Genomic DNA, 27,776 nt, shown 5'->3' with positions numbered 1-27,776 from the left:
AGCTAAGGAGGAGAAAGACAATAAGAGCAGTTGGCCTGCAGCAAGGGTGCTGTGTTTTGTTTGTCCTTCTTCATGACAATATGTATCTCTCTCTGTGTGCGTATGTGAAAACAAGTGTATATAGCCCAAATTACTATACTAAACACTTTTTCTTAGGTACGCACGAATACTGCCGAAAAACTCAACGCCAGAGCTTTTCAAATGGGTGAAGCAGTGCTGCGGTGGACCCGTAGGGGCGGCTGAGTCCTATCTTAAAAATGAAGTTGGGCTCCTGCTCTCTCCATCCTTCACCCTCCCCTCCCCCTCGTGACATTAAAGGGTCACTCACCACACCGCGTTTAAAGACAAAGATGTGATTTCTCCTCTCTTTCATACACACGATGCGTCATCCTTGCCCCTTAGTTCTTGAATGCCCGTGAAGAATATAATAACTAAGCACTTGAGTCTAACAGGATTTCATGGTTCTCAGGTGCACGCTGTTATTGCCACTTGCGCAGTTGTAAACACAAGAAAATGAAGTTTGAGCAGTTGATTGTGCACGAGATTCATGAGAGATAAAGAAGAACGGATAGGCGGCTGCATGGCAAAGCAGTGCAGGAGAAAAATTTAATGTGATATTTCACGTATATGCACGAATCTAAAGCATGCACACAGTAGACGTCACGGGAACTACTGTATAAGTCACCGTAGTCCGCCAAGAAGGACGAAAATACGAGGAAAGAATATTGCGCTCTTTTTTGTATTTTGAGGCTTGGTGAATGACCCTTTAAGCTCTGGTTTTCATGCAGTTTTGCAATGTCTTCATGATTGGGCCGACTTTCCCGAGCAATTATGGCAGTGAAGACGACCTTTTGACGTCACCTAATAGGACTTCATAACTTTTGGTGCCTCGTGACGTCAAAACGGCGTGTTATGACGTCATAACGTGATAATTTTTTGCATCATTCATGCTGACGGCTCTGTCGGAAGACACCGACGCTAAAAGCCAGTGAACTTTCACGCTGAATAAGGCATTTATAATATTGTCTTATTAGTGTCACTTCAAGTAGAATGATCTTTCAAGGAGTACTGCGTCACAATGCTGTTCTACCGTATTTCCTTCATACGGTGAACTGGCATCGGCGGGTATTCTTTTAAACAATACGGCAAATTCCTTTTGCTTGTGTTTTTTATACTGAGAACTTGACACCTGCAGCTTTCTTCTAAATTCAGGGCATGGATTTTAGCACGTGAAAGACACGCGGTAAAGACCAACCTTCTTCATAGCGTAGAGATGGCTACAAACGTGACTCGTATCAACCACGCATTGCGCTCTAATTGCTGTTTTCTGTAATTATTTTAGTGCGAGTCTAAACTTTTCTTGCAGGTGTCTTTGATCTGAAGGATATTCACAAATACAATGGCGGTGTTCTAGCAGGAATATTAGAGAAGACGTTGATACCATGTGCCGAGGGAAATGATAAATCAAATTTATATTGTCTACAAGTTCTGCTAACATCCGGTAGCGGTGGTGTCGCAATGCAAGCTCTATAAATTACTGAACGTAGGTGGAAGCCCCGCCATCATATCTGAATATTCCTACCTTCCTACCTACTTCCTACCTGATTTTAGATTGCTACAAATCTGATTCTAGTGAATAACAAGGTAAGAATACTTTGTTCCATACATACAACGATATTCATGAAAAATTGCAGTTAATATGGTTGACATATGGACGCAAGCAGAGAACGCAGACTTGAATAATGATAATTAGTGACAAGACTTTGAAAAATTTTGTATATCGCAAGATCTCGAGCTTAGTTTTAAGCGCCCCGCTTCGTTAAGCTAAAAAAAAATGTGCTGCGAACATTATTCACCACTCATATGTGTAAGAGGCATCAGATGTAAATAATGCCGATGGCTATGAGCGTATCTTCACTTGTGTATTTAATGGTATACGTGCATATACAATGTGTTTCTTCTAGGAAGCACCAACTATTACAAAAAGAAAAAAATAGGTACTAAGACTGTCTATTTACCTCGATATTAATCAGAGCAATGTGGCGCTCAGCGAAATATCCTTTTAAATCTTTTCTTATTCGCACGAAGGCACAGTTCGGTGACGGCGGCACCATTACCTCCCCCCCCCTCCGCGCATGTCCGCGTCATGTGCCGGAACACAAAGACACCCGCAAAACTGTCACTCCAGGAGCGAATAAAGAACAAGACACCACCGCGCGTTCAGCAAGCCGTGCATGCGCAGTGGGTGTGCGTACCTCTTTTCGGTGCTCTTTTTCCTCGAAAGAGGGCGGCTTGTATATAGGCAGCGAAGGGCGCGTACGGAATTCAATGAAGGGCTTTTTTTACTTGGTTCTCACTTGACTTGACGCTTTGCTTGACTAGAATAGATGCGATGTAAGCAACAGTGCCTTCAGTCAATAGTGGGGCACACCCCACTGTCAGCGTCCCACCACTTGTTGAAGGCAACGCTCCTCCTTCATTCAATAAATAAGAATAGCACACACGAAATAACAACAGGCATTCGCAAACCATACCCAACTACTTGACATTCACGCGATACCCCCCCCCCCCCCTCATGTTTCTGCTACCCGTTCCCCTTGTGAGAAGATGCTGGGGGCCTTTTTTAAATCTGCTGAGCTCGGTGATTAAGAGTGATTTCTTATTGAACCTTTTTTATTTTAATCATATAGGAATATTTGATACAAAAGATCTAGCACATTTTCGGAGATATGTTTTTTTTCAGTCTCTGGTTAGACAACTTACCTGCTTATTTTATGTGCGGGGACTCTTAGGGGCACGGACTCTCAAACGCTGTCGTATCTTTGTATTCGCAATGTACACGGCCTATAGGTAGCGCGCCGTGCAATCCAAGGTGGCTGTGAAGAGATGGTGAACCTGTGAACTCGCAGAGGAAAATATAGGACGCACAGACCTACTCCCCGTGCAACTCTCAGCGGATGAAGTTTTGATCGCCAAATGAATGCATATCGGAATAAAGTAACAAACTATAGGAGCTGCTCAATGTTCGCTACCTCATTTCTTGCTGCAGTGTGAAGGGTGGTAGTGTCAGCTGATCGTCCGTTTATCAACGATGCGTTGCGTATTCTTGTGCGTGCTACAGAAAACTGTGCGAACTAGAATCTGCGTATGAACTGAATGGCACTGCGAGATAATTTGTGCCGCGCCTGCCTGGCGATTTCGCCGCAGTAGTAGGCCACTAGCGAGTAGCGCGCTGACGTGACGTAATAGGACTAAATGTTTACCGTAGCAATGGTTTGCAAGCGTATTACGCCATCGTCAATACTTGCGTTGTGCGCACCATGTAGTTGCTTCTTCAACGGAACACAAAGATTTAACTTCCCAATAAGTAGCGCTTGTGTCACAGCCGTGATCAGACTCTTAACAGTGCGCAACTTACTGCACTCGGATGTTGCAGGTTCCATCAGCACGATCGAAACAAGAATATCAAAACGAATACACGCCTACGCTTTTTCTTAATGTCAAAATTGTGAAAATTGGTCGAACAACAGTGTCATTCGAACGGTACCGATGAAGTGCAGGAGAAGTTAGCGTTAACTGTAGTCGTAACTGCATAATGTATTGATCTAATCATTTTGAGCATATTGCTGGTATGCGGCGTTTTGTAATATTCACTGTAATTGGGCTACATGCACAAAAAAATTATGTTTTTTTTATTTTGAGCTCGCTGAAGGAAAATATACAGTAAGTGTAATCAAAGTGACTTATGAGCGTGAAAAAAAAAACATTAATGCATGACGGGACGAGAAATGCAACTCTCTGCTCGCGAGCTAGCAGCTGATCGTTCACCGTCACTGTCACCTTCAGCGCGTTTAAAACAGTCTATGCCCCGTGAAATATCTTGGACGTCAAGATGGCTGCTTTGAGCATCACTGCTGAAAGTAATCTGAGGAATTTTCTCCGCCGAACGACTTCGATAGCACAGACAACGCGCCATTGCACAACCACAACGCGGCGTCACTCACCACGTTTATCCGTGGGTGCGGATATCATTTCGCTCCGATACCCGGCAAGAAAGGAATCGCTTGCTGTGTGCTGCCATCTATAAACAAACATAAAGGAACAAGCGGTGCAGCGTGCGCCAAGGTTTGGAAGTGCAAGTTTTGAGCCTGCGCTTTTGCGCTTGCAATAAATGTTATAGAACTCATGCACTACAAAATCACTGTCAAATGCTTTACGCACGTAAACAAGGTGAGTTTCAACTGCAAAAGTTAGACAATAGCATTTACTATCGAACGTGGCTGCAGAAATTCTCGTGAAGCTAACATGTATTCTCGGTGGGCTATGACCGAAAGCGCGAGTTGCCACGTATTTTCACGATAACTTCGCCTCTACAAGAACGAATCAGATTTATCGTGTACCAGACGGTCTGGTATATTCACTGATGCACACAGCATACAAAGTGGTTTGTGTTCGTTTCTTTCAAACGGGTTAACACTCAGGCTAGCACCGCCGCACAAGGAAGTGTTTGCCTACTGGTCATCTTAGAGAAAACGCTCCTGAATTCTGCTAGGCGGTGCGACAGTCTATGAACTTTGTCAATACTCAGATAAAATTGCTTACATCCCAGCCATTGGTAACATATTGAGCGCGCGCTCTCGGAAAAAAATTGCTCTTCCTTTTGTTTTCCGAACACCTTGATCACGATAAGTGCGAAGAACCTAAGCGGCCCGGGCTGTTGTATTCTGTCCTATGACTGCACAACGGTTACCAGCTGACGTTCAAGGTTCTTACAAGCCTATGCTAGTGCGCAAAAAACGACCTGTTTGTGAAAGGTAAAAGTGGCAGACCTGTTCGTTACCGGCGTGCCGAACGAACATTCTGAAAACTCAAAAGTGAAACAGGAGCAATTGAGATTCTCCACATAAGGGTACATTCCCCACCAGGTGTATTGTAGCCGAATGTGGTGGTAAGCTCTACTACTCCAGAGCGCACAAACTGAGAGACAGAAGGGAACGGCTTGCATAGTTCAGAATGCACACTGCGGAGTATTGCAAGTAGCCACCGTCGGCCGTCAGTGTTGTAGTTGGTCGGTGAAGTAAGTTAATGATTGCTTGACTACACAAGGGGAAAAACAATGAGACCAGGACGATAACAAGAAGGACACTCAAGGCGCTCACTTTCATTTTGTTTATTCGGGAATGCTCATGTTTACGGTACACACAAGAAAAAAGCAGTACGGAAGCAACGTTATTGAGGACAAGTGAAATAAAAAATCACATTTCTTTTATTTTATTTATCAAATAGTGCGAAGTCTTAGTCTGAGCAGGGAGGGCAAATTAAATAGTACAAAACAGAACATGTAGCAATCAAAATAGTAAACGAAACAAGAACACTAATACTGAAATAGAGTCTATAAAACAAATATATAATAATAATCAGCATTATTGTGTCGGTTTGATTACACAATTTCATTAGGTTATTGCAGGTGGGAAGAAAGCACTCTTAAATGCGTTCGTTCTCTCGAAGTAGCGTTAATGCATCTTCTTTATGGTGACGAGTGGTACGGGTTAACAGGGGTGACAGATAAAGAGATGTGTCTAATGGTGCATTGTTCTTGTGGGCTAGTTAAAAAATTCCAGTCTGTGCTTTTGTCTTCTCATCCCAAGTGGTTCAATTTGGTTACCTTTTTTGGGTTCTGCGGGTGAATCCTGCCTTGAGAATTTGTTAAGTATGAATCTAACTGCCTTTCACTGCACTCTCTCGAGGTTGTTGATATTAGTTTTTGTATACGGATTCCAATGAAATAGGCATACTCTAATTTAGTTCTGATTAGGGTGTCATATCGTAGCAGCTCTATGTCGGATGGTGCTGCTTTAAGTTGGTGTCTCAGGAGGCGTAATTTTTGAAGGCAGAGGTAAAAGTATTAATAATATGGTCATTACATGTTAACGCATTCGTACAGGTGACTCCTAGGTAGTTGTATAGCGTTACTTCATGCAGGAGCGATGAACCTACTTATACGTATGAAGTAATGGTATACTTTTTGTGTCATTCGCAATATTTTGTACGCTTTTGTCTGCGCTTAGTGTCATTCCCCTGTGCAAGCACCATTCAAGAATATTATTTAAACAACTTTTTAAGCTAACTTAGTTCCTCATGGAATTGTGTGTTTACACATCACGTAATCAACAGGAGATAAATGAGTCTGAACACTACCTTCTACCATGTTGACAATGTCGTTAATCTATATGATAAAAGAAGAGCGCCGACGACACAGCCCAGCGGCAGACCTGATGTGATTGAAAAAGAGCCCAATTTTTCACTACCGATTTCCACGAAGTGATGCTGGTTTGTCAGATAAGCAGCTACCCAAGAAATTACCAATCTTGAAATGCCTGCATTTTTTAGTTTTAAAATCAATATATCGTGAGGAACTAATGTTGAATCGGCGACAAATGATAAATCGGCTACAGATTAAGCTTAGCCATTACTCGTCTTGTGCAATGTTGAGAGAGATTAAAGCTTTCCAGGTGAGCGCTATGAATGTTGCTCATCTACTTTGCCCTCTTTTTTCATTTCGTTGCTTCCATGCTTTTTTATCCTCATTTGCGCCACATACATAGCGCGCCGCTGAAGAAAATAAACAAGTTGTTAGTCAGAGAATATTCTCATGACTATACAATGTCCGAGTGGATAGCGTTGCCGACAGATCAGTGAGCAAGCATACTGTAGCACAACAGGCTTTGTTTGCGCCATTTGGTAGTGAGTGAGTGACTGTCTCTTAGAGAACCGGCACTGAGCAGCGCTGATTGTCGTCGGGCAACGGGGAGAGCGAAAACGTGTCGGTGTCAATAAACTGGCTTGATTGGAGGGCAGAACGCGGATACCGAAGTCTTGCGGGCACAGTGACCAACGCGTGAGATAGCCTAAAAATATTTAGTGGCGACCACCTGCATAGTGCATTTGGTGATTGACGACATCACATAGTGGACCACACAGATAAGGTTGCGACTTCGTGAAGGCCCCACTGGTCCCAAGGCATTCTTCATCTGTGGTGATGCGATTTGTTTTAGGCTTTAGTAGGCGTACGACTTGCACATGCCGCGAAATACACACAGAGTGCTGGTTTCTGCTTTTGCAGAGGAGCTTTCGTTTCACCGTTACGTAAATTCAGAATCATTTCTTAGTGCACGTATGGTAGAGGAGCTCGCACGATTTAAGCAAAACAACAAATGGCTTCACAGCACATCCCGAAAGCATGGATGATCAAATGCTCAACTCACTAACATAATACATATTGACAAGCGTGTGCGAACTGTACACATTTTTCTCTGCTTTAAGAGGCTAGAAGTATTGCCGTTGACATAAACACGTTTGAAGTAATGTATTGGGATCCTCACCGCAAAACTGTAAGCTTCATTTTGCAAAGGTCCATACGTCTTGCCTTCTTTCTGGTAGCGGGGCTTCATTGAAGTTTTAAATATTAAGCAAAACTTTCTTCTAGTTTATACATAACACAATAATGTGTTTCTTATGTTTGTGGATCACTTATTTACGAACATGGGCATGTATAGTGAGTACTCTAGAACGTTAGCGAACGTCTTGTCAAGAGAAAACAGCGTTTTTGTAGTGTGCCAGTGCGTTTCAGCACAGAGCGTTGCACTAGAAACGTTGGAAAATGCATCCCAGTGTACTAGAGCGTTCTGCGAGGCACTGGGCATACTGTAGATTGTCACCTCGGCCACCCAATGCTCTAAGGGCATAATGACGCACTCTCCAGTGTTTTTCATAGAAAGAAACTGGGCCCGCTAGGTGGATTTGATAGGTTGATTTGCCATATGATTATTTATTAGATCGCGGTGTGTCGAGCGTGCAATTTACCGAACATTTTCAAAACATCTTTTTTTTTTCAATGTACTACGCATATCAAGCTTTCGTTTTAGTTAGAGTGCAGATGTTCGTGTACGCTAGGGCGATCATCTGTCTAACGCTCACGCCCACGTGCACTTGTGCAGATTGCTCCTAAAGTACGCGCCTTTTACGCCGGCGGTGGCTAGCATGCATATTAGTGCTGTCAGTGACCTGTTCTCCGGTCGTTTCCTTATGTCGCTGCTCAGGTCGCCTCTCCGGCGATTCACACAGCGCTGACTAGGGAGATTTTATGCTTGCTGAATAACCTGATGGCTCTAAAGCTCTCTAGATGACTGTAAAGCTCCTAAAGTAGCGACACTCTTCCCCTACACTCTCGCTTCCCCTCGATCTTCTTCCTTCGCACTTTATTTTTGAACGTGGCCCCACCTGCCTTTCTCCTGCGTAGCAGACGCCCTTTAGCAACGAAAGAGCTTGCTCGGCAGGCAGCGCAGCGTGCTGAGAGCATTCGCGTGGCCATCTAACTCAACCTCAATTTATCTTATCGAGTGAAACAACAATTGGCTCATGACAACTCTGTTTAGTGCCACGTGCCACGCGTACGAAAGATCAGGCCTTTATCATTTCACTCGGCGTCAGTGACCGGATGTTAACTCACCCCTTAGCAAATGTGTTCCTAATTGTAAGATTGTAATTGCTATTGAGCACCCCCGTTTTTTTTTTTTGGCCCATCGTTTAGCGCGTGTCTGAATAGGTCCTACACTGTAAATATTATCACTCAAACGTTAATACCTGGTTACTACAGCTTAACTTTCTATTAGCTGGTCTTTTGTATACTAAACATATACAGCAACCCAAAACAAAAGAAGCACAGATTTCTCACACTCTTTAAACGCGCCCTCAACATCGCTGGCCAAAATTCCATCTTAATAGCGGGGGACTTCAATGCACCGCACACTGCCTGGGGATACTCTTATGTGTTTCCTAATGGTAGGGCCCTCTGGTTTGACTCGCAGCAGGAGGGATTAACTCTCATCACCAACCCAGCACACCTACACGTGCGGGCACTAGCTCCAGTAAAGACACAACGCCTGAACTGACGTTCACGAGAAACACATCAGCAGCCACCTGTAAAAATACCCTAGAGGACCTGGGTAGCGACCACTACATCATCGAGGTACATGTTCAAGGTGGCCCACGTAAACCCATGGGAAAACAGCTAAAGTTGGTAAACTGGACCCAGTTTTGCAAATCACGTGAGAACCAGGACCAACCCATCAGTGACATAGAGGACTGGATACACACGCTTAAACAGGATATTAATAATGCCACCCGAATCGTTCCTCCCAAGGCACACCTCGAAGAGATCGATAGCCGGCTCCTCCACTTGTGGGAGGCAAAGCAATCGCTCCAAAAGAGATGGAAGACACAGAAACACAACAGAAACCTCAGAAAACGCATAGCACTCCTCAACACAGAGATAGAGATGTATGCAACACAGCTAAGCCGGCAGCACTGGGATGAAACCTGCGACGCGATGGACAGGCAGCTAAGTCTTAGTAAAACTTGGCATTTTCTACGGTTCCTGCTCGACCCAGAAGACAGCAAAACCGCCCAACGACAAACCATCAACAAACTAATACATGCTTACAAGGGCACCGACGAGGAGTTTCTTAGGGAGGTAGAGCTCAAATATATCTCTCAGGCTCCTACTCAGCAGCATCCAGATTATACGGGCCAGATCAACACTACTCTAGACGAAGAATTTACCGAAGCGGATATCCGTGCCGCCCTACAAAAACTTAACACCAAATCTGCACCAGGTCCGGATAACATCACGAATAAGATGATACGCAGTTTGGACGATGAGTCGATCACGCATATCACAGACTATATCAATAACTGCTGGAACACCGGAATCTTGCCCCCGCATTGGAAAACGGCCAAGGTGATTCTGATTTCGAAACCAGGCAAACCACTGAATACTGACAATCTTAGGCCCATCTCCTTAACATCTTGCATAGGCAAATTGATGGAACACGCTTTCCTGGCTAGACTGGCAAATTACCTCGAAGACAATGATTTTTCCCACACACCATGATTGGCTTCCGCAGACATCTTTCAACGCAGGATGCCATGTTGCAGCTTAAGCATCACATCATAGACAGTACGGGACGCTCCACTAAGGGCATACTTGGTCTTGATCTGAAGAAGGCTTTTGACTCTGTCACGCATAGCACCATTCTAAATCAGGTCAATACCCTAAACTTGGGGCTTCGCACGTACAACTATATTAGGGCATTTCTTACGGGCAGAACGGCCACGATCACTGTGGGAGCTCTCAGGTCGTGCGAAATAACCAGAGGAAGTGCGGGAACCCCGCAGGGTTCCGTGATATCTCCCATGTTGTTTAACCTCACCCTCATTGGTCTTCCTTCAAAACTTCAAACCATCCAAGGACTTCATCACACCATTTACGCCGACGACATCACCCTCTGGGTTTGCGACGGCAGTGACGGTTCCATTGAACAGAGATTACAGGAGGGGATTGACACAGTCGAACGGTATTTACAAGGAACCGGACTATCCTGCTCGGCGGAGAAATCTGAGCTACTGCTATATCGCCCTACACTTAGAGTGCTAGGTTTGATCATAGAAAGTAGGGGTACCAACGGAGAGACAGTTCGCAACATTGACGCCAGAGTGTCTAACGCAATGCGCCTCATTAGGCGCATTACCAATAAACACAAAGGCATGAAAGAGGCAAGCATCATCCGTTTGATCCAAGCGTTTGTTCTAACTCACATCACCTATACGGCGGCGTACCACCGATGGTTCACCGCGGAAAAGTCAAAACTCAACAGCCTAATTAGGAAAATTTACAAACAAGCACTAGGTTTGCCTCAAAACACCAGCACCGAACTACTCCTTCAACTTGGTTTACACAATACCCTTGAGGAACTTATTGAGGCGCAACAAATCTCCCAATTCGAGCGTTTCGCCAAGACTAAACCAGGCCGCCAAATTCTATGTAATCTCGGTATTACTTACCACACTCAATACGGAGACGAACACGACATACCACGCACTATCCATGCTAAGCTAACAGTACCACCCATACCAAGAAAAATGCACCCTGAACACAACAAGGGCAGACGAGTCAGTAGAGCCAGGACCATGTCAAAGATGTTTGGGCGCAACCATGAGGCAGTCTTTGTCGACGCAGCACGCTACCAGGAACGTCACCACTTTGTGGCTGCTGTCGTAAACCACACACAACAATGCGAAAGCAGCGCGTCAATCATCACACGGAACGTAGAAACGGCAGAGGAAGTGGCTATCGCGATGGCCATAGCCTACACTAACGCCTCATGCGTAATCAGCGACTCGCAGACAGCCGTTCGAAACTACGCCAGCGGCAGAATCTCCCCCGAGGCATTGCGGATTCTTAATACAGGCAAAATTCACGAGGCGGACAAATACGTAAACATCATGTGGTTCCCTGCCCACACACCACTAGGTAACGCGGAGGCCAATCCGAATGAAGTGGCGCACAACGTGGCTCGAGGTCTTACGTTCCGAGTCACGTCAGACGGAGTGGCTACCCAAACGGACCTTTCTGCGCCGGTATGGGAACGGGACGATCAGCTCACTAAATTTAATGACATAATTCAACACTATCGACTACAAAAGCGGGAGTACCCTCCGCCTCACTTCAAGCTGAATCGGGCCCAGTCCGTTCAGTGGCGACAGCTACAAACACGCACATACACGAACCCTGTCATCATGCACCACATATATCCTGACGTCTATAGTTCTAATCTATGCCAGTACTGTACCACCAGAGCCACTCTCGACCATATCCTAAGGGAATGTCCAGCATTAGTCAGAAATTCTGGGGAAGCGGCCTCAAATGAAGACCTTCGGGCGCGTTGGCGGACTGCGTTGCTCCGTTCGGGCCTGGACAAACAACTTTGGGCGATCCAGCAGGCCAAGGAAGCTGCCGGGAGACACGGTCTCTCCGTTGGCCCCTAGGTGGGAGCCCATCCCAGCAATCTGCCGGAAATTGATGAAGTCTATCTCTCTCTCTTTCTCATTCGGTAAAAACTGTCCGTGTCATTTTTTCTTAACTTTCTCGCGTTAATGATTCCAATGTCTCTTCTCGGCGTTCGTAGGTAGATATAAACAGTCGATCACGCGTGGTACATACCTGCATGCCTGTGGCACATACCCGCCCGTGAGTGAGCAATAAGTTAGTGAGTAAGTAAATAACTAAGTAAGTAAACATCAATGTATGTATGTATGTATGTATGTATGTATGTATGTATGTATGTATGTAATGTATGTATGTATGTTTGTATGTATGTATGTATGTATGTATGTATGTATGTATGTATGTATCTATGTATGTATGTATGTATGTATGTATGCATGCTTTATGCATGTAACCAAGTAAGTAAGTGGGTGAGAAAGTAAGTAAGTATTACCAATGTCTCTTCTTGCCGTTTCTGGGTAGACATAAACAGTCGATCCCGTGTGGCACATACCTGCATACCTGTGGCACATACGCGCCCGCGGGTATGTGCCACAGGTCTGGCGGGGATGGTCTTAAGCCGTACGCAGTGATATTGTCACATTTTTGTTGTCATGACCAGTGCGTCCTATTCGTCAAAACATCTTACTTGCCCAGACTAATTTTGGTTCACGCCAAGTTAAGGGGTGCTTAGTCACGAGAACACCCACACATGGGTGGCTTAATAGATGGATACAAAGACAGACTCCAAAAGTGCTGCAGCGCGCAAACAAACGCTCCGCATTCAAAAATACATAAAAAGGGAAGAAGGAATAGTAATTGCTTTTAATAAAGCGTGTATTGAAGATTGAAATCTTCTATATTGACTTCATCTTCCAGATTTTTTAGAGTTCTCCAGGTAAATGGTGAAAGGAATTAAAGCGGTTGCTTGGAAAAATCCCGTTCATGTCTATAGTTTTCTTCTGCATTGATCCTATGTTTCTCGTATTTTGTTTTGTTTGCGTTTTGTTTGTTCATATTGTTTTTTCATCAAGACGCCTCGGCGGGTACCGCAGAACACCTGCAAGAAAGGAGCATTGGTAGTAGTGGTTCGTTGTTTTCTTGTTTCGAAGAGTATAGAGAAAGCATATAAGAGGCGAAAGTTGATAAAAATAGAGAGATCAGTAATAAATGGGTGGCACTCTAAAATGTGTTCATGAAATCATAAGCTGATTGATAAAGTGAGCTTTTTGAATGAAGGTCTAGTTGATTATATCTTCTGTGTTGAGCTTATCAGAATATAATTTATCTATTAAATTGTAATTGTTTAATGTAATATTTATTAAACATTATTTATTTATTTAGGTTAAGTCCTTAAATATGAACAACTTGTAACAGCAGAGCCCTAATTGTAGATATCCAATGAATGTACATTCATGATACAGAATGTCTGTTGGTCTGTTTGTTCAGCCTCCCGCTGAGGTCGTAAGAATAACAGAAGAATCATTGGATGAATGGGTGGTGAATTTTTGCTTAGGAGTGTTTTTTATTGCGATAGGAATTATATCGGCAATCTCGGCTACATTTTGCTGCCGGCGTCGGCGTGGTCGTCACCGTCACTTACCGTATATGTATACGTATTTATATGAACGAAAAAGCGAGAAAGAAAAAAAATCCTGCGGCGGCTGCATTTTCGATGGAGGCGGAAATGTCGTAGGCCCGTGTGCTCAGATTTGCGTGCACGTTAAAGAACCCCAGGTGTTCCAAATTTCCGAAGTCCTCCACTACGGCGTCTCTCGTAATCATATGGTGGTTTTGGGGCGGTAAACCTCACAAATCAATCAAGAAAGAAAAAATCCGGAAAATGACTCCGGCGTGCGGAATTGCCCGTGGAACATCCACGCCTTGAATGTGAGGCGTTAGCACCTGAGCCACCAAGAGGCACCTTGTTGAGCGTTCAAACGACAAGCTATTTATATCTACCACGTGCCACTGTTGGTGGGCGTCCCGAGAACGGGCACCATCGTTTTTTCAGCATTATCAGCAAGATGGCGCAATGAGCGCGTGACGGCTAAAACCCCTTGATTTTGGGCTTTAGCGGCGGCTGTCGACTCTCATGTGCACTTTGGCGGCAGAGAAGAGGGGAGTGGACAATTTCTAGCACACCTTTATCTTTCGGCGTGGAGGATCAAACGTCTTGGCTGGCGTTGGGCTTGCGCTGTAACGATTCTGTTGTAGTTATGGGGCGCGCAAAGGTCACTGCCATTATTACACAGCCTCCGTTTGCGAAAAGAATGCATTTTCCAGACACAGCAAAGTGACAACTGAGACAATTATTTGCGTTCATTTGCACCTGTGAGCACGTTTCGTGGGTCATTTGTGCGTGAGAAACTCTGGGCACGTTTTCATCTGCTTGCCATCCTGCGCGTGATATTCCCATTTGTGGCGATTGCGTTCATTGTTTCGCCTTTGTGGCAAAGCTGTGACTTTTTCAGATGCGAAGCATTTCTTCGTGAAATTCGCGGCGTTTTTTAGCATATCTATCTATCTATCTATCTATCTATCTATCTATCTATCTATCTATCTATCTATGTAACCGCCCACGACTTTTAGGTCTCCTAGTCGTTTCGATGATGGTATCAATAGTAAACATGGTATGGCATACCATGACTGTATGAAGAACATATTTGAGTAGTCATAACATGAAAAGTATAGTATGTATGTCATGAATGTCATGACTTATATTTCATGGTCCTGCAGCTCTCGCGGTGGTTTCGTTGACATGGCATGTTGCAAAACTGGTATGATATGATCGCATGGCGAACACAAGCGACAGACCCTAACATGAAAATCGTCACATGCGTGTCATGAAACAACATGACTACGTGCTAGGCTCTTGATGCGCTTGCGGCCGTTTCGCTAGCTTCACATCTACCAAACTGGGTGTTACAAGACGTGAACGGACGACACAGGTAAATGACACATCTAAACATGATAATCACGACATGCATGTCATGTAAGAACATGACTACATGCCACACTGATGAAGCGCTCGCGGCCGTTTCGCTAGCTTCACATATGCCAAATTTGTATTACGTGACGCCAATGTATGACGAAGGCATGTGACTGGTGCAAACATGATAATCATGAGATGCGTGTCATGTGAGAACATGACTACATGCCACAGTCAAGGCGCCAACACATTTCGACGTGACGCGGTATGCGTGATAACCGGTGTTCATTTCGTCGCGTCACGCCGGCGTGGCCACCCCAGGCGCCGGTCCTGCCATATACTCGCAGGCGCGCGCCGCGCTGCCTTGTTTTGACACATGCGTGTTTCAGCGCGTCCGGCATCCCTCCGTCACAAAAAAAAAAAGGAAGACGCAGTGTTGTCTGGGTAACGCATCGACGCGAAATGTAGCATGTCGCATTTCGCGCTGGTTGCCGTCGGGTTTCGCCGATGGACGATGGTCGCGCCCGGCGTCATACTATATAGTGCTCGCGTTTTGCTAACGTAGCACCGCTGTGACCAGCGTGCGCGCGCGTCAACGCTACATTGGAGTACAATGCACCCATCATGATGCGCTCGCGGCCGTTTTGCTAGCTCCAAATATACCAATATCGGTGGTACGTGGCTTCAATGGATGACAAAATATATCACTGGTGCAAACATGACAATCCTGACGCGTGCGTCATGTAAGAACAAGACAACGTATCACGCTCATAGCACGCTCGTGGTCGTTTCGCTAACTCCACGTACACTAAATTCGGTATCAGGTGACGTGAATAGATGACGAAGGTAAACAACTCAGCCAAACATGATAATCATGACACGCAAGTCGTGTACGGCATCATTTACCTCCAATTCGTAACATTGGCTGATTTTAAAGTAACATATACTATTTCTCATTTTAAGTGTGAGTACACTTTATAAGCGACCCAAAACCATCCACCGCCGTCGGCAGCGTCCGCAGTCTTCTCTCTATCTTTAAAAGAAAGAGGACTTGGCGGGCCGCAGTGCGACGCTCTACCGAATAAGCCACGGAAGCGACGCTGATATCGGTGTCAGTAACGCGCCCTATACCCCCTCCCCCTTCACTCGCTCCTCCGCTCTCCTCGCTCGCTGCAGCTGCGCGCGCACCTCTCTCGCTCGCGCGCCCGCCTTCTCTCTCAGTCTCCCGTCGAGAGCGGGTCGTGAGGGGGAGTAAAGTTAAAATCCGTTGGCATTCCAGTGAGTTAACGTAAACTCCCTCGTGTGATCAAATTGCGATTCCCAGGAACCATTACACCATAAAGGCACCATAGTGTGATTAATAAATATAATAGTGCGAATTAATAAATACCCCTCATAGCATCACCCCGTGTATTCGCACTTAACCATGTTCACCCTCGGGAAAATGCTTGGGAGTTTTTTTTTTCCTTCGCATATCATCGATTCTCACTGCACATGGGATCCGCCATTTTTTTTCTATCACCGCAGTGGGTTGGATATAACTTCCAAAGACTTCGTCTTTGTCAGTGTGATCAGAGTTTCATTTGCACTCTGCGATCAATGCTAATATCTTTGACTTCTTTGCTTTCACAACAAAAGTTTCAAGCAATGAAGGGTTGTAAAGTATGACTAGAATGCAGATTACTACAATAATATGCATCTGGACTAAGTTTGCAACAGAAATGAGAGCGAATGAACCTTATCAACGTCTCAGTATACGTATGAGATCAAGGAAAAGAATAAAAATTGTATAGACAAAAAAAACTATTTGCCTTGTAAGGAGTGTCTAGATAATTTTATAGTAAACCTGTACCAAATGTAGAAAAGCAGAGTTGGTACCATCCCACTCCCTATACCCTTCCTAAGGCACCCCCTCCCCCGAAGACAAAGTATTTCCAAAAATAAGTGACGAAATCCAAAGTGTTCTTTCCCAGTGATTAATTAGAATGCACAATGTTTTCAACATACGTATGGCTAGTCGTCAGTGCTATTGCCACAATACATCTGTGGTTCCACTAATATGTTTGACGGCAAAACGTGCCAGATCAACGTTCTCATCATAGGAGGAACACAACAAATGAAATACCTCTTGTTAGGTTGTTGTGAGCCCAAGGAGACTACAATCTGCTAGGAATGCTACAATAGGGGTTACTTTGTATGTGTTGCTGTTTGATGCGCTGCCAGGTGGGACACGGACAGTAAAAGGCAAGAGACAATGCCAGGTGATGCGAAAACTTTCTGTTGTGAATCATTCTGTGTTTCCAGTTTCTTCCCGTCCATGTCCTACTAGGCACTATATGAAAAATAAAGACTAAGATCTGTGATTTTAAACGCGACATTGCAATTGGAGGTACTGAAATTTGTAAACTACAGCTCCGTTTTTTCAAATCAATTCGAAAAAGCCCGACAAACACTTGTTGGTAAACATTTTAACGACTTAGATTCATCCGAAGAGCTCAGCTTTTGAAAGAGCCTAATCATTGTTTCTTGGTAATTTTCAAAGCGGACAATCATCAGTTGGAAGGAGAGCCCTGCGACTAGTAGCATCAACTTTGTGAAGTACATATGCGACATTACAACACAATTTAAGGTTGTAATACGAACAAAAGTAGGTATTTTGTACTAAAGTATTTGTGGTTGTAGTGTATGTGTTCGTGAATTCAGTGTTGAAATCTTCCAGAGATCTGAAATATCCTTAGTGTGTTGACCTGTTTCCGTGGTTAGGTACCATTTGAAATGACGGGGTGTTGAGAAGATAAGTAATAATTGGGCCTTTGTTTTTCATCGCGAATATAAAGCAGCCTAGGCGGAAAGCTCCGAAGCAGCTTCATTACCTTGCACTTCCCCCAAAACTGCATTTCGGTGAGTTTCAGCCGCGCACAATATCAGTCTTGCTAGTGGGCTAAATGAGCAGGAACTGATAAATAAATGAAGGATGGAAATGCAGGATTATCACCAAATATTTCATGGAATATAATTAGAAAAATATTAGGAAGATTTTTGAACTCATGATCCCTTATCAAGCACTGAATTCAGCAAAATGAGAGACTTGCGACGAAGAAACCCTGATTACCCACATACTTCATTATTAATAAAAATTCAAAAACACTCCGTGAGTTGGAAGGCAAAGAAACTGCGCAAACAGGGAGCACACTTATGGCATGAAAAAAAGTTCTACCTTGTCGCCTAACGGTCGCGTCAGAGAAAAGCTTCAGTCCCAGACTGTGTAGTGCTTCCAGGTAATGGATTTGACTTCCGCTGAATTTTTTGTGTCTAAAAGTGTTGTCGCAATGCTCGCGTTGCAGGCTAAATTCCTACTGGGGTAACAGCAATATGTTTAAAAACAATTGAAAAGCGCGATTTTCGCCCATAACACGTGCCCCAACGTGCCAGGCACCAGCATGCGTCTTGCAGTTTACCAGTGTTCTAGTACCAACGCCACTCTAGTCCAATATTAGTGTGTGGCGCTGGGACATTGCCACAGCGTTTTACAATAAGACTCTTCGCTTTCTGTTCAGCTTTGTCCTGTAGTTAACTAGGTCATGGGTGCATAAACGTATCGTTGTGAAAAGTGGACAGATGGTCAACACTTCATACGCCTTGGAATTATCTTTAATAATAGACGTTGCCGACTAGACAAAAGACCAAGAAAGACAAAACACTCAGCCACAAAACTTCATTCTTGCTTTCTTGGTCCTGTGTCGAATTCGTTTTTATCAGTTTTTTTTTTTCAGAATGATGAACGCCCACTAGCTCAATTTTTATTTTTGTGTTTATATAGTGCCCGTGTATTGTAATGCTTGGCCAGTTTAAACGTTAGTTTTTTCAAGCCTATACAAACATGAGTAGCCTAGCTTGTGCGTCACGAAAGCTTAACGTATGTTATAAGATTTGCCTACTCATTGCACACATTTTTTTTTTGCAGGTGGAAAAACTGTTCCAAAATTTCAAAAACAGAGCAACTGCTTACTGCGGGAAAACTACTATTGGTCATGAAAAGGACGGCCCTATATCGCGTTACATTTCTATGTATCGCATTGCAGTAAGTATGTGCTTGATCATTTCTTGTGAAACAGCTGGTACGTGAAAACACAAATGCGTTGTTTTTATTCTATGTACGTGTGCTTCTAATTGGGACACGGCTTCATAATTCATGCCATATTGTCATTTTGTATATATCTATCACTATGTTATCATGCACACCAAGTCCCATCTCAGTCTGTGACTACGGGACCTCCTTCTGCATATTCTAAAATGTACTCAGTTGTCTGTTTGGTTTGAAATTATTGATTCTGGTAATTGAATAAAATACCTCATAAATTGTACACTCTATAGGTCAAATACTCCTTTCTTAAGCGAGCGGACCTCTCACAACAGGCATATCCTGTTGATATCAGCTTTACCAAAGGTCAGCAACCTGCGGCCTTCGGGGCTGCATTGCATGACCCTCGAAAGCACGTTGAAATCCTCCCCTCTCATTTTTACCGCCTAGCAGAAGGCTCACATGGAAGTTTAAACAACAGTCTGGATACAGAGGAACAGACAAAGATTATTATCGCTTAGCATTACAGCATATATATAAATATTGCTATATGGGGGCATGCGCGCCGAAAATCACCAAAAGTTACCAAGTTGTGCACAGTGTCAGTTCCAATTCCTATTGCAATCGCAATTACATGGAGAGTCTCTGGGCTGATTTTTCCCGTCGCTTTCTTCACCGACGTTATCCACGTAATATATATATATATATATATATATATATATATATATATATATATATATATATATTTATATATATATATAGTGAAGGTATGGAATATGGCACAACGGGAGCGTTGTCAACAAGGATAAATATATTTATTTCCCAACAGTTTCGGTCGGGAGGGGTCCCCCCTTCATCAGGGGATGAGTTATACTGACATGAGCTTCCAAGCTTCGTTGCTGCCGCGTCCCTCTCGCCTTAAAAGACGTTTGCGAGAGTGAGAGGGAACTAGAAAAAGGAAAAAAAAAGGGGGAGAAAAAAGATGAAAAAAAAGAAAGAAAAGAAAGAAAGTAAAAAAGAGGAAGAACCACTGTCAACACTGAGAACGAAGCCAACTGTCCGTCTACATCCACATATGGTTCATATCACGTGCTGTTCAGTTCTTGACGTGTGTCGGGCCACCCAAGATTGTCGCCGCGGTGCCGGGAGGGTCCGTGACGGCGCGCGTGAAGAAAGGGGTTTCCCCGTAATGGGTCGTTCGGCGGGCGGCCGGCAGCGTGCGTAAAGGAAAGGTTTCTCGTTAATGGGTCGGTCGGCTATTTACCTTTAATCTTCGTCCGTTTCCCTTCAATGGTCATGAAGTGGTAGGCGAACGTAAACACTTGGTATGTGCATGTGGAAAAAAAAGAAGAAGAAAGGACAGTGTACACGTACGAGTCAGTCAGAAAAAAGCATGGTCTCCAGCTATCAATCTTTGTCACCAATTTTCTCCTGGCTTACTTCTCGGAGGCAGTTGATTTTTCCGGGGTCCTCGTTGATGCCGGCTACTAATGTACGAAATCTGAAAATAAAATATGCCTCACGCTGTTCGCGCTCGCGTCTGTTTGAGAAACCGGACTGCAAAAGAGTTACGCTGATATTTTCAAAACTGTGGTTTGGCAGGCGCAGATGTCTAGATAAAGGCAGCTTCGGCAGTGAAGTGGCGTGGTACCGGTGATTATTGAACCGCAACCGAAATGGCGTGTCTGTTTGGCCGATATATTCTTGTCCGCAGATGTTGCAATGTAGCATGTATATTACGTTACTGGAGTCACAATTAAGGCTTTCAGTTATGCAGAATTTGAAATCCGAGAAGCTCGCTTTGGATTCACGTGTTGGGAACATCTGTGGGCATACCTTGCATCGAGCTTTTCCGCAGGGATGGCACCCTGATTGAATTTTGGGGGTGTTTGTTTTTGCTCTGACAAGAATGTCCTTCAGATTTTTATCCCGGCGGTACACCACGTGAGGTGGCTTCGCGAAAATAGAAGTTAGTCGTTTGCTTTGCCTGATTATGTTGAACTGGCGGGAAAGTATGTTGTTGATTCGTGGCGCTGATGAGGAGTAAGTTAGTACAAGGTTCGTTTGGGAAGTCGTTTTAGATACTCTGTTTGGTCCCTTAATTATATCATTCCTGTTCACGTTGCGAGCACGCAGTATGGCATCGTCAATAATGTCTTCCGGATAATTTTGTTTCAATAAGGAATGCTTTAGGTGTTCCGCGTGTCTGTCAAATTCCCGCATATCGGTGCATATTCTTCGGTACCGGTAGGCCTGAGAATATGGAATATACGATTTGCAATGCTTTGGGTGGCTGCTGTTCAATTGTAGGTGCATTTTACGGTCTGTAGCCTTTTTGTAAAGGTTTGTTGACAAGCGGTCATTTTCGACCGTGACAGTGACGTCCAAAAAGTTATTGCTAGTTTTGGAAATTTTGTGCGTGAATTTTATTGACGGGTGGCATTTGTTAAAACCTTCTATGAAGCGGAAAAGACTTCCCTCATCATGGTTCCATATCATAAAAATATCGTCTAAGTATCTTCTGTAGTAGAAAGGTTTCAAGGTGCGTCCCTCAATGAATGGGATTTCAAGTGAAGCCATAAAGGTGCTCGCGAAGTTTGGGGCCATTTTCGTGCCAATTGCAGTGCCACTGACCTAAAGGAAATGCTTGCCGTTGAACTCAAAATGGTTATAATTTAGTACAAGTGCAAGAAGTGTAAACAGTACCTCGCCACTTACACTAGTTGATGAGTCAGATTTTACATATTCAGGAACCATAGCCGCTATTCCGTCATGGTGGGGTATGTTGGTGTACAGTGAGCAGACGTCCATGGTCACCAGAAAACTGCCACCTGGGATGTCGAGACTTGAAGTTTCGCAGATGAAGTGGTTTGTGTCCTTTAGGTAATAGGGAAAATTTGGGGGGATGTTTTTTATTAAGGAATTGATGAATTCTGATATATTTTCTGTTGATGTGCTGTTACTGGATACTATCGGACGTCCCGGATTACCTGCCTTGTGTATTTTGGGGAGCAAATAAAATCGACCGGGAACAGAATGGACCGGTAACATTGCTTTTAACATTTTGCTGGTAATTTTCTCGTCCCGGCGGAGATTGTTTAGGGTTACTTTTATCTCCCTTTCAAATTCGGGAGTTGGGTCCGTTGGAAGTTCTTTGTAGAATTTTGTGTCTGATAGCTGTCGTTCCCCTTCCTTTAAGTAGTCCGACGTGTTTAGCATTACTATGCAGCCCCCTTTATCAGCCGGTTTGATAGTAATTCCAGTGTTTTTTTCGTAGTTCATCGAGTGCCCTTTGTTCTGTCTTTGATATGTTGTTTCGAAATGGCTGATTTTTTTCATACGCTCCGATGATATCTTTTTGAACTGCTGATATATACATATCGAGGTGTTTGACCCTCTGCTCACCCGGACACCATGATCTGTCACCACCAATCACTCTATTCTCGTCCGTACAGTCCTTGCGATCATGAAAGTATTCACGGAGGCGGAGATTACGCGCAAAGTTATCGAGGTCTTGGTACAGTTCAAATTCATTGAATCTACCGGACGATGGACAAAAGGTCAAGCCTCTCGACAAAAGTTGAAGCTGAGCGGGTGTGAGTGTTATGTTTGACAGATTGAGGACATTTTCCTCATAAGTTTTCGGCTGCTCTTGGCTATCACGTGGCAAGGGAGTGTCAGCGTCACATTCGAGAGTAAAGATGTTTTGATTAGAACTGCACTGTAGTTTTGAGTTCCCATTTTTCTCCTCAAAGTTAGGTTGTGGTACGGGTGGTCCCTGGCGTTCTTGTACGGCCTCATTCCTATTTTCCTGTTGCACAGCAGTGGAGCTACTGTAGTCGCGCGTGAACTTTCTATCTTTTACTACTGAAATTTCGCCTCTCTTCTTTAGTTCATATTTTCCAGTTCTCTTGCCTCATGCTCTCCGAGATTAGATACCAATTTCTGCGTGGCCTCCGTGACACTGTATTCGGCGGCCTTACGCTCACTATGGTCCGCAATGACCCGAGTCAGTTGCAAGGACGCTTCAAGTAATATTTTTTCCCACTTCGCCCTTTCTGCTTCACTTAGTGTAGACATTGAGGGGTTGCAGGCTAGGCGGAGGCCCTTAGGTGCAATTTCGTGAGATAGATATTTGGTTAGTTGTTCCGCGTGTTTTTCGTATTGCACCCGCTTTTCAATGATTTTCCTAATCGATAGAAATGACGGGGACCATGCGTGTTTAAGACTGCCCGTACCTTTTGTTTCTCCGTGTCATTTGGAAGCCGCCGCATTGGTCTTCGCCGCATTCGTCCGCCTGGTGTTGTAAGGCCTCGCTGGTGGGAGTGGCGACGTCGTCACTGCTGGGACCTTGGATGGCTGTTTGTGTCCCTCGGCTCCCTGTTGTTGAGTGGGTTTGGCAGTGGAGTTTGCCGTGCAAGCCGTTGCCGCCGATCTTTGACTCACTGGTGGGACTCACTGGCTCGCTGGCCTCGCTGGTGGTAGTGGCGACATCGTCACTCTGGTGCCCTGGATGGCTCTGTGTGTCGCTCAGCTCCTTGTTATATATATATATATATATATATATATATATATATATATATATATATATATATATATATATATATATATATATATATATATGTGTGTGTGTGTGTGTGTGTGACGTATGAATCGATGGTTCGTAGAGGCAGAGTAGAATAAACATGGAGTATGAGCCACGCCACGTCTCCGATTCATCATAGCGTCACATAAGCCGACAGGATGAAGACCTGGCCACCACTCATCAACCTCACATCATTCACGAAGCCACCTGCAGTACGCCTCAACTGAATATCGACCACAGAAGAGGTGATCTCAGGCGCATACAGTTACCGGCACCATGACAGAACCATCGACTGAGCTCGACATCACCAAGTACACTCTAAGCCAAAACGGAGCAACAGGGGTATAGGGGTTGCTCCTTTCAGGGAGCAATTGCATTGCCACTCCCATTACTCTCCTAAAAGGAGTAACTGCAGAGGGAGGAACCGTTGCTCTCCGTTCAGTTCCTCCTTCGGGGGATGAACAGTTACTCCCTCCAGTTCCTCCCTGCAGACCAACAGTTACTCCCACCAGTTGCTCCCTGCCGACCAACCATTACTCCCACCAGTTGCTCTTCTAAGAGCAACAGTTACTCTTTACCGTTCCTCCCACGTGTTCGCAGTTACTCTCTGAAAACCAACTGCACATGCTTCCAGTTACTCCTTGGGGAAATGAGTATTTATCTCGAGTATGCTTGTCACACGCTTAACACATGGCGAGAGCTCCTTGGAAGAGCACTGCTTGGGTGCTTCTAACACAAAAAGTGGACAATATTGAAAGGAAAATAAATGCTTTATTGTTCTTTTTATGAGGCGACGTGTGACCACACGTAAAAGTAGACTTCGCCACACCACAGCCAGCACTAAACAAACACCATAATACATCAAAGGTTTTCTGCGTCATCCGTGGAAAAACAATCTTGAATTTCTAGCATAGGGCAGTCTGTGTCATCATTGGTGAGAGAAGGGCAACTTCTCCAATTCTGAAGAACTCAAGTTTCGCAGCTGGTGTTTCCATCAGGCTAGTGCAGCAGAACGTCACCGCAGGCATATGTGAAGCATCTCATTGCTGCAAGAAAAAAAATAGAAGTGTGAGGTTAAATATGCCAGAATCAATTCATAACATTGAGTCACACACACTGCAGCAGCGCTTACATTCTAGGATGTCTACTGCAAAACGAAATGTGAAAAAAAGGAAGGTTCGGCCAAACGTTACTTGGCAAGCCATATAAATGCTGATGTGGTAGACGCTCTTCACATGATGTCTCAGACAGCAATATTCTGGAAGAAAATGTGCAGCACCTCAACAAGGCATATTTGTAGCAGTTAAAGATACCCTTAGGTACAGTTAACTTGTTTCCTATACACAGCTGAGTGACATTTCTATGAGCCCATTCACCAATGGGCATTCTAAATGAGGTCATGTGTGTGGCAAATAACACGTACTGTCCGCTCATGTTAAAATACTTATTTAGCTCGTGCACATAGTTGCTCTCGATTCTACTGTTCTATCATACGCTGCTGCGTCTTGAATTGTGCAATACCTGTAGGCACAAGCCAAGCATGCAAAGCCTGCTTGAAAGCAACCATTTGCAGAGGCTACATGATAATCTTCAGTATATTTCTTTGTACCTGACGCAAACGGCTGGACAAAACTATAGACAAATAAATGTAGACCGTCCTACCTTCAAAAAATGCTTTAAATTTAGAAAACTAGGGTGCATTCGTTCACTCGGTTGACGAGTCACAGCCACGAGATATGTAAACGAAGCAATATATCTTAAGGCATGCACAGATATTCTGATTCTTTGTTTGACAGTGTCACAGATAGCTTGCCAATACATATATATTTGAGAGCAACAAGATGTGAAGCTTTCATTAGTTCAACGTCTTGTTGGTTCACAGCCAAACAGGTTACTGCTTGTTAGACAAATTGGAATAAGCACACCATGGTTTCCAAAAAAAAAGCATTATTAGAAGTTAGCTCCCGGTGTGAATGTCTGCCTATTTATTTTGTACTGCCTTCTACATGTGCCACAAAGACATTTGTTGAGGATGTGCTACCAGTCAAGCCAAGATCGCATACTTGGTCAATGTGATGGAAATACAAACATTAGAAACACTGCCACCTCTAGTAAGAGCATAACACTTCAGTATCTTGGACTAGCAAAGAGGTGCACAAGAAAGTTAAGCCCACTCTTGCGGAACTTTCAACGCGAATATTTCAGAGTGTGGGAGGTCAACATGCTGTGGCACTTTTAAACCCACGAAACATCTGCAGAAAACAGGGTAAAGGCAAGTCAAGAAACGCTGGTATGAAGGCCTGCGCATGGACAGCTTTGTGAATCTAGGCCCAAGTGTTATGCTTTGTGCAAGCCAAAATCCATGTAAATAGGGAGAGCATACTTTTAGGAGTACCAGCATAAACAAATCTTGGCAGTTGGCTTTTTAGTACAAACAGCAATCCCTGCAATGAAAACATAAACATTTTATTTTAACGGTAACAGTGTGAGCACACACACGGGCCAGCGGAGCCATGTCGAATTGTCAGTGCCAGTGTAACCATGTGGCATAATGAACTATTCTCTGGCCAACACATGCACAGTTTGCCCCTAAAAAGCGATGCTTTCATATACGTAGTACAAAAAGTCTGCACTTACCAAAATTCACTTGCTTTCTGTACTTTAGCATCGTTGGGAACATCTTTATCTGCAGTATAACCAAATTTGTGTCATATCCCTGAAAAAAAAGTAAAATACATGCATCAAATATTGTTTCATTTGGTAGCAGTGAAGTCAGGTTAAGAACAGCTAAGTGGGAATCAGCCTAATTATGTGCATGCGGCAAATCCCAAACGGCGTTATTGAGGTTGTCGAAATTTTCGTCGATTGGTATTAACGTCGATATGTGACTTCAACGGCATGCCAAGTTTTCACAGCGCATAAAGATTTCATGATGCAGAATAATGACAGCGCTAACGGGAACATACAGCATTTGAGATTGTCTTTTACAATATTCAGTTTTGCTAAGGTTTTGTATCACTAAAGAAATCTGAAAGATTTGGGTCATTCCTCCTCCAATTGTTCTGTCCATATGTAAACTGCTCGCTTGATGGTGCGCTTATAAAATAGTACGTTCAGCGCAGAGGTGAAGCAAGTGACGCAGTGATGTGGGCAGATTTTTTTTTTTTAGGCGTGCGGGAAAGGGGGGGTGGGTCGGCTTATCTGAATAGGCCGGGCAAGCGAATGTGGTCGTCAATTTGGGCTCCCTACGCCCGGCCTAAAAAAATTCTGTGCGCAACCGCCTGGCTATGCCAGTGAAGTGATGCGACAATGATTTGTTCACTTACTGATTTACATACACTTTACATCTCTAAAAAATGCGGCCCAAGGCCTTAACACTCAGCCGTTAACATTACATAAAGCCAATGGTAGAAAAGTGCCAGTATGAATGCAGCTACAACCCCGCCCCAATGTTTTTTTTCAAGCGAGGTAGTGTTGCGGAAATGAACTTTTAACTGCAAAAGTACACTGGCACTGCAGTGGTGACAGGGGAAGCAAGAGGGTATGCAGGCGGTAATAGAGGTAATTTAGTCCGATACGGCTAGCAATGGATACGGTGAATATGAGCAAATCATTTCTCTTTCAATAGCGCAACCACTCAACAATGTATTGTAAGAGCATTAAATGTTGCTGGAAATGCCACTCACCTGCACGCTGATGCATGCACAGTCCTTTGTCCGATGAGCGAACAGGCTTGCAGATGGCTGAAGACGTGTTTACGATGTGTTTGTTCCACCCAGCAGCAAAATCCACAACTACTTTGCGCTCCATAAAGATAAATATACACTAACCTTCATCACGAATAAGTAGAAACGCGAATCTGCGACACACACACACGATCAAAACATAGCTCAGAAGTCCGCACGTCCATGTGCTCGCCAACCACAGACCATATGAAAATGAGTAAGTAGTGCGAACGCGAACCTAGTTGCGCCGAGAAAAAAAAAACGTCGAGCAGTGGCAGCTCAGGCGTCAGCGCAATAATTTCAGTGTGTTTTCCTAATACAATTATAAAAAAAACTGAGGTACACTAAAACTCATAAATAAATATAAAAAGTTGAGTGTAATTTTTATTTATAGCTAGTCAACATAAACACTGAATAAAAATTACTTTGTAACTTACATCGTTTGCTACGCTAGCGCCACACTTTTCGTGCGGGCGCAGATGGCGCAGATTTGTCATTCTGCCCTCAAACTACACGGTGAAGCGTGCTACTAAGTGTATGGCTGATGAGAAGCGCGTCTGGGTCCGCTT

At 44.1% G+C, this 27,776-nt stretch overlaps 1 protein-coding gene and 1 long non-coding RNA gene across 14 annotated transcripts in view; one reads left to right on the top strand and one right to left on the bottom strand.

The window, feature by feature from the left end:
* Positions 1–27,776, top strand: part of LOC119173336 (uncharacterized) — a 763,312-nt gene that overhangs the window by 523,244 nt on the left and 212,292 nt on the right. For 2 of the 13 annotated variants that reach the window (XM_075896121.1, XM_075896120.1), the window contains exons 1-2: positions 1,292–1,644; positions 18,781–18,897. In XM_075896121.1, the coding sequence (XP_075752236.1) occupies positions 18,848–18,897 (50 nt within the window). In that variant the 5' untranslated portion in view covers positions 1,292–1,644; positions 18,781–18,847. Of the gene's footprint in view, positions 1–1,287; positions 1,645–17,358; positions 17,464–18,780; positions 18,898–27,776 lie in introns of those variants that run through there. The other 11 variants (XM_075896122.1, XM_075896124.1, XR_012895464.1 and 8 more) reach the window with 9 other exon arrangements.
* LOC142817989 (uncharacterized) lies at positions 24,234–27,670 on the bottom strand. Its single transcript, XR_012895462.1, has 3 exons — positions 27,169–27,670; positions 25,866–26,198; positions 24,234–24,528 (listed from the first exon to the last, which is right to left on the bottom strand). It is a non-coding gene; the product is annotated as an uncharacterized LOC142817989 (long non-coding RNA).

This window comes from Rhipicephalus microplus, chromosome 5 (assembly GCF_043290135.1).
Source record: "Rhipicephalus microplus isolate Deutch F79 chromosome 5, USDA_Rmic, whole genome shotgun sequence".
Classification (NCBI taxonomy): Eukaryota; Metazoa; Arthropoda; class Arachnida; order Ixodida; family Ixodidae; genus Rhipicephalus; species Rhipicephalus microplus.
Note: the sequence above shows the minus strand (reverse complement) of the source record. Positions and strands in the feature narration are given on the sequence as shown.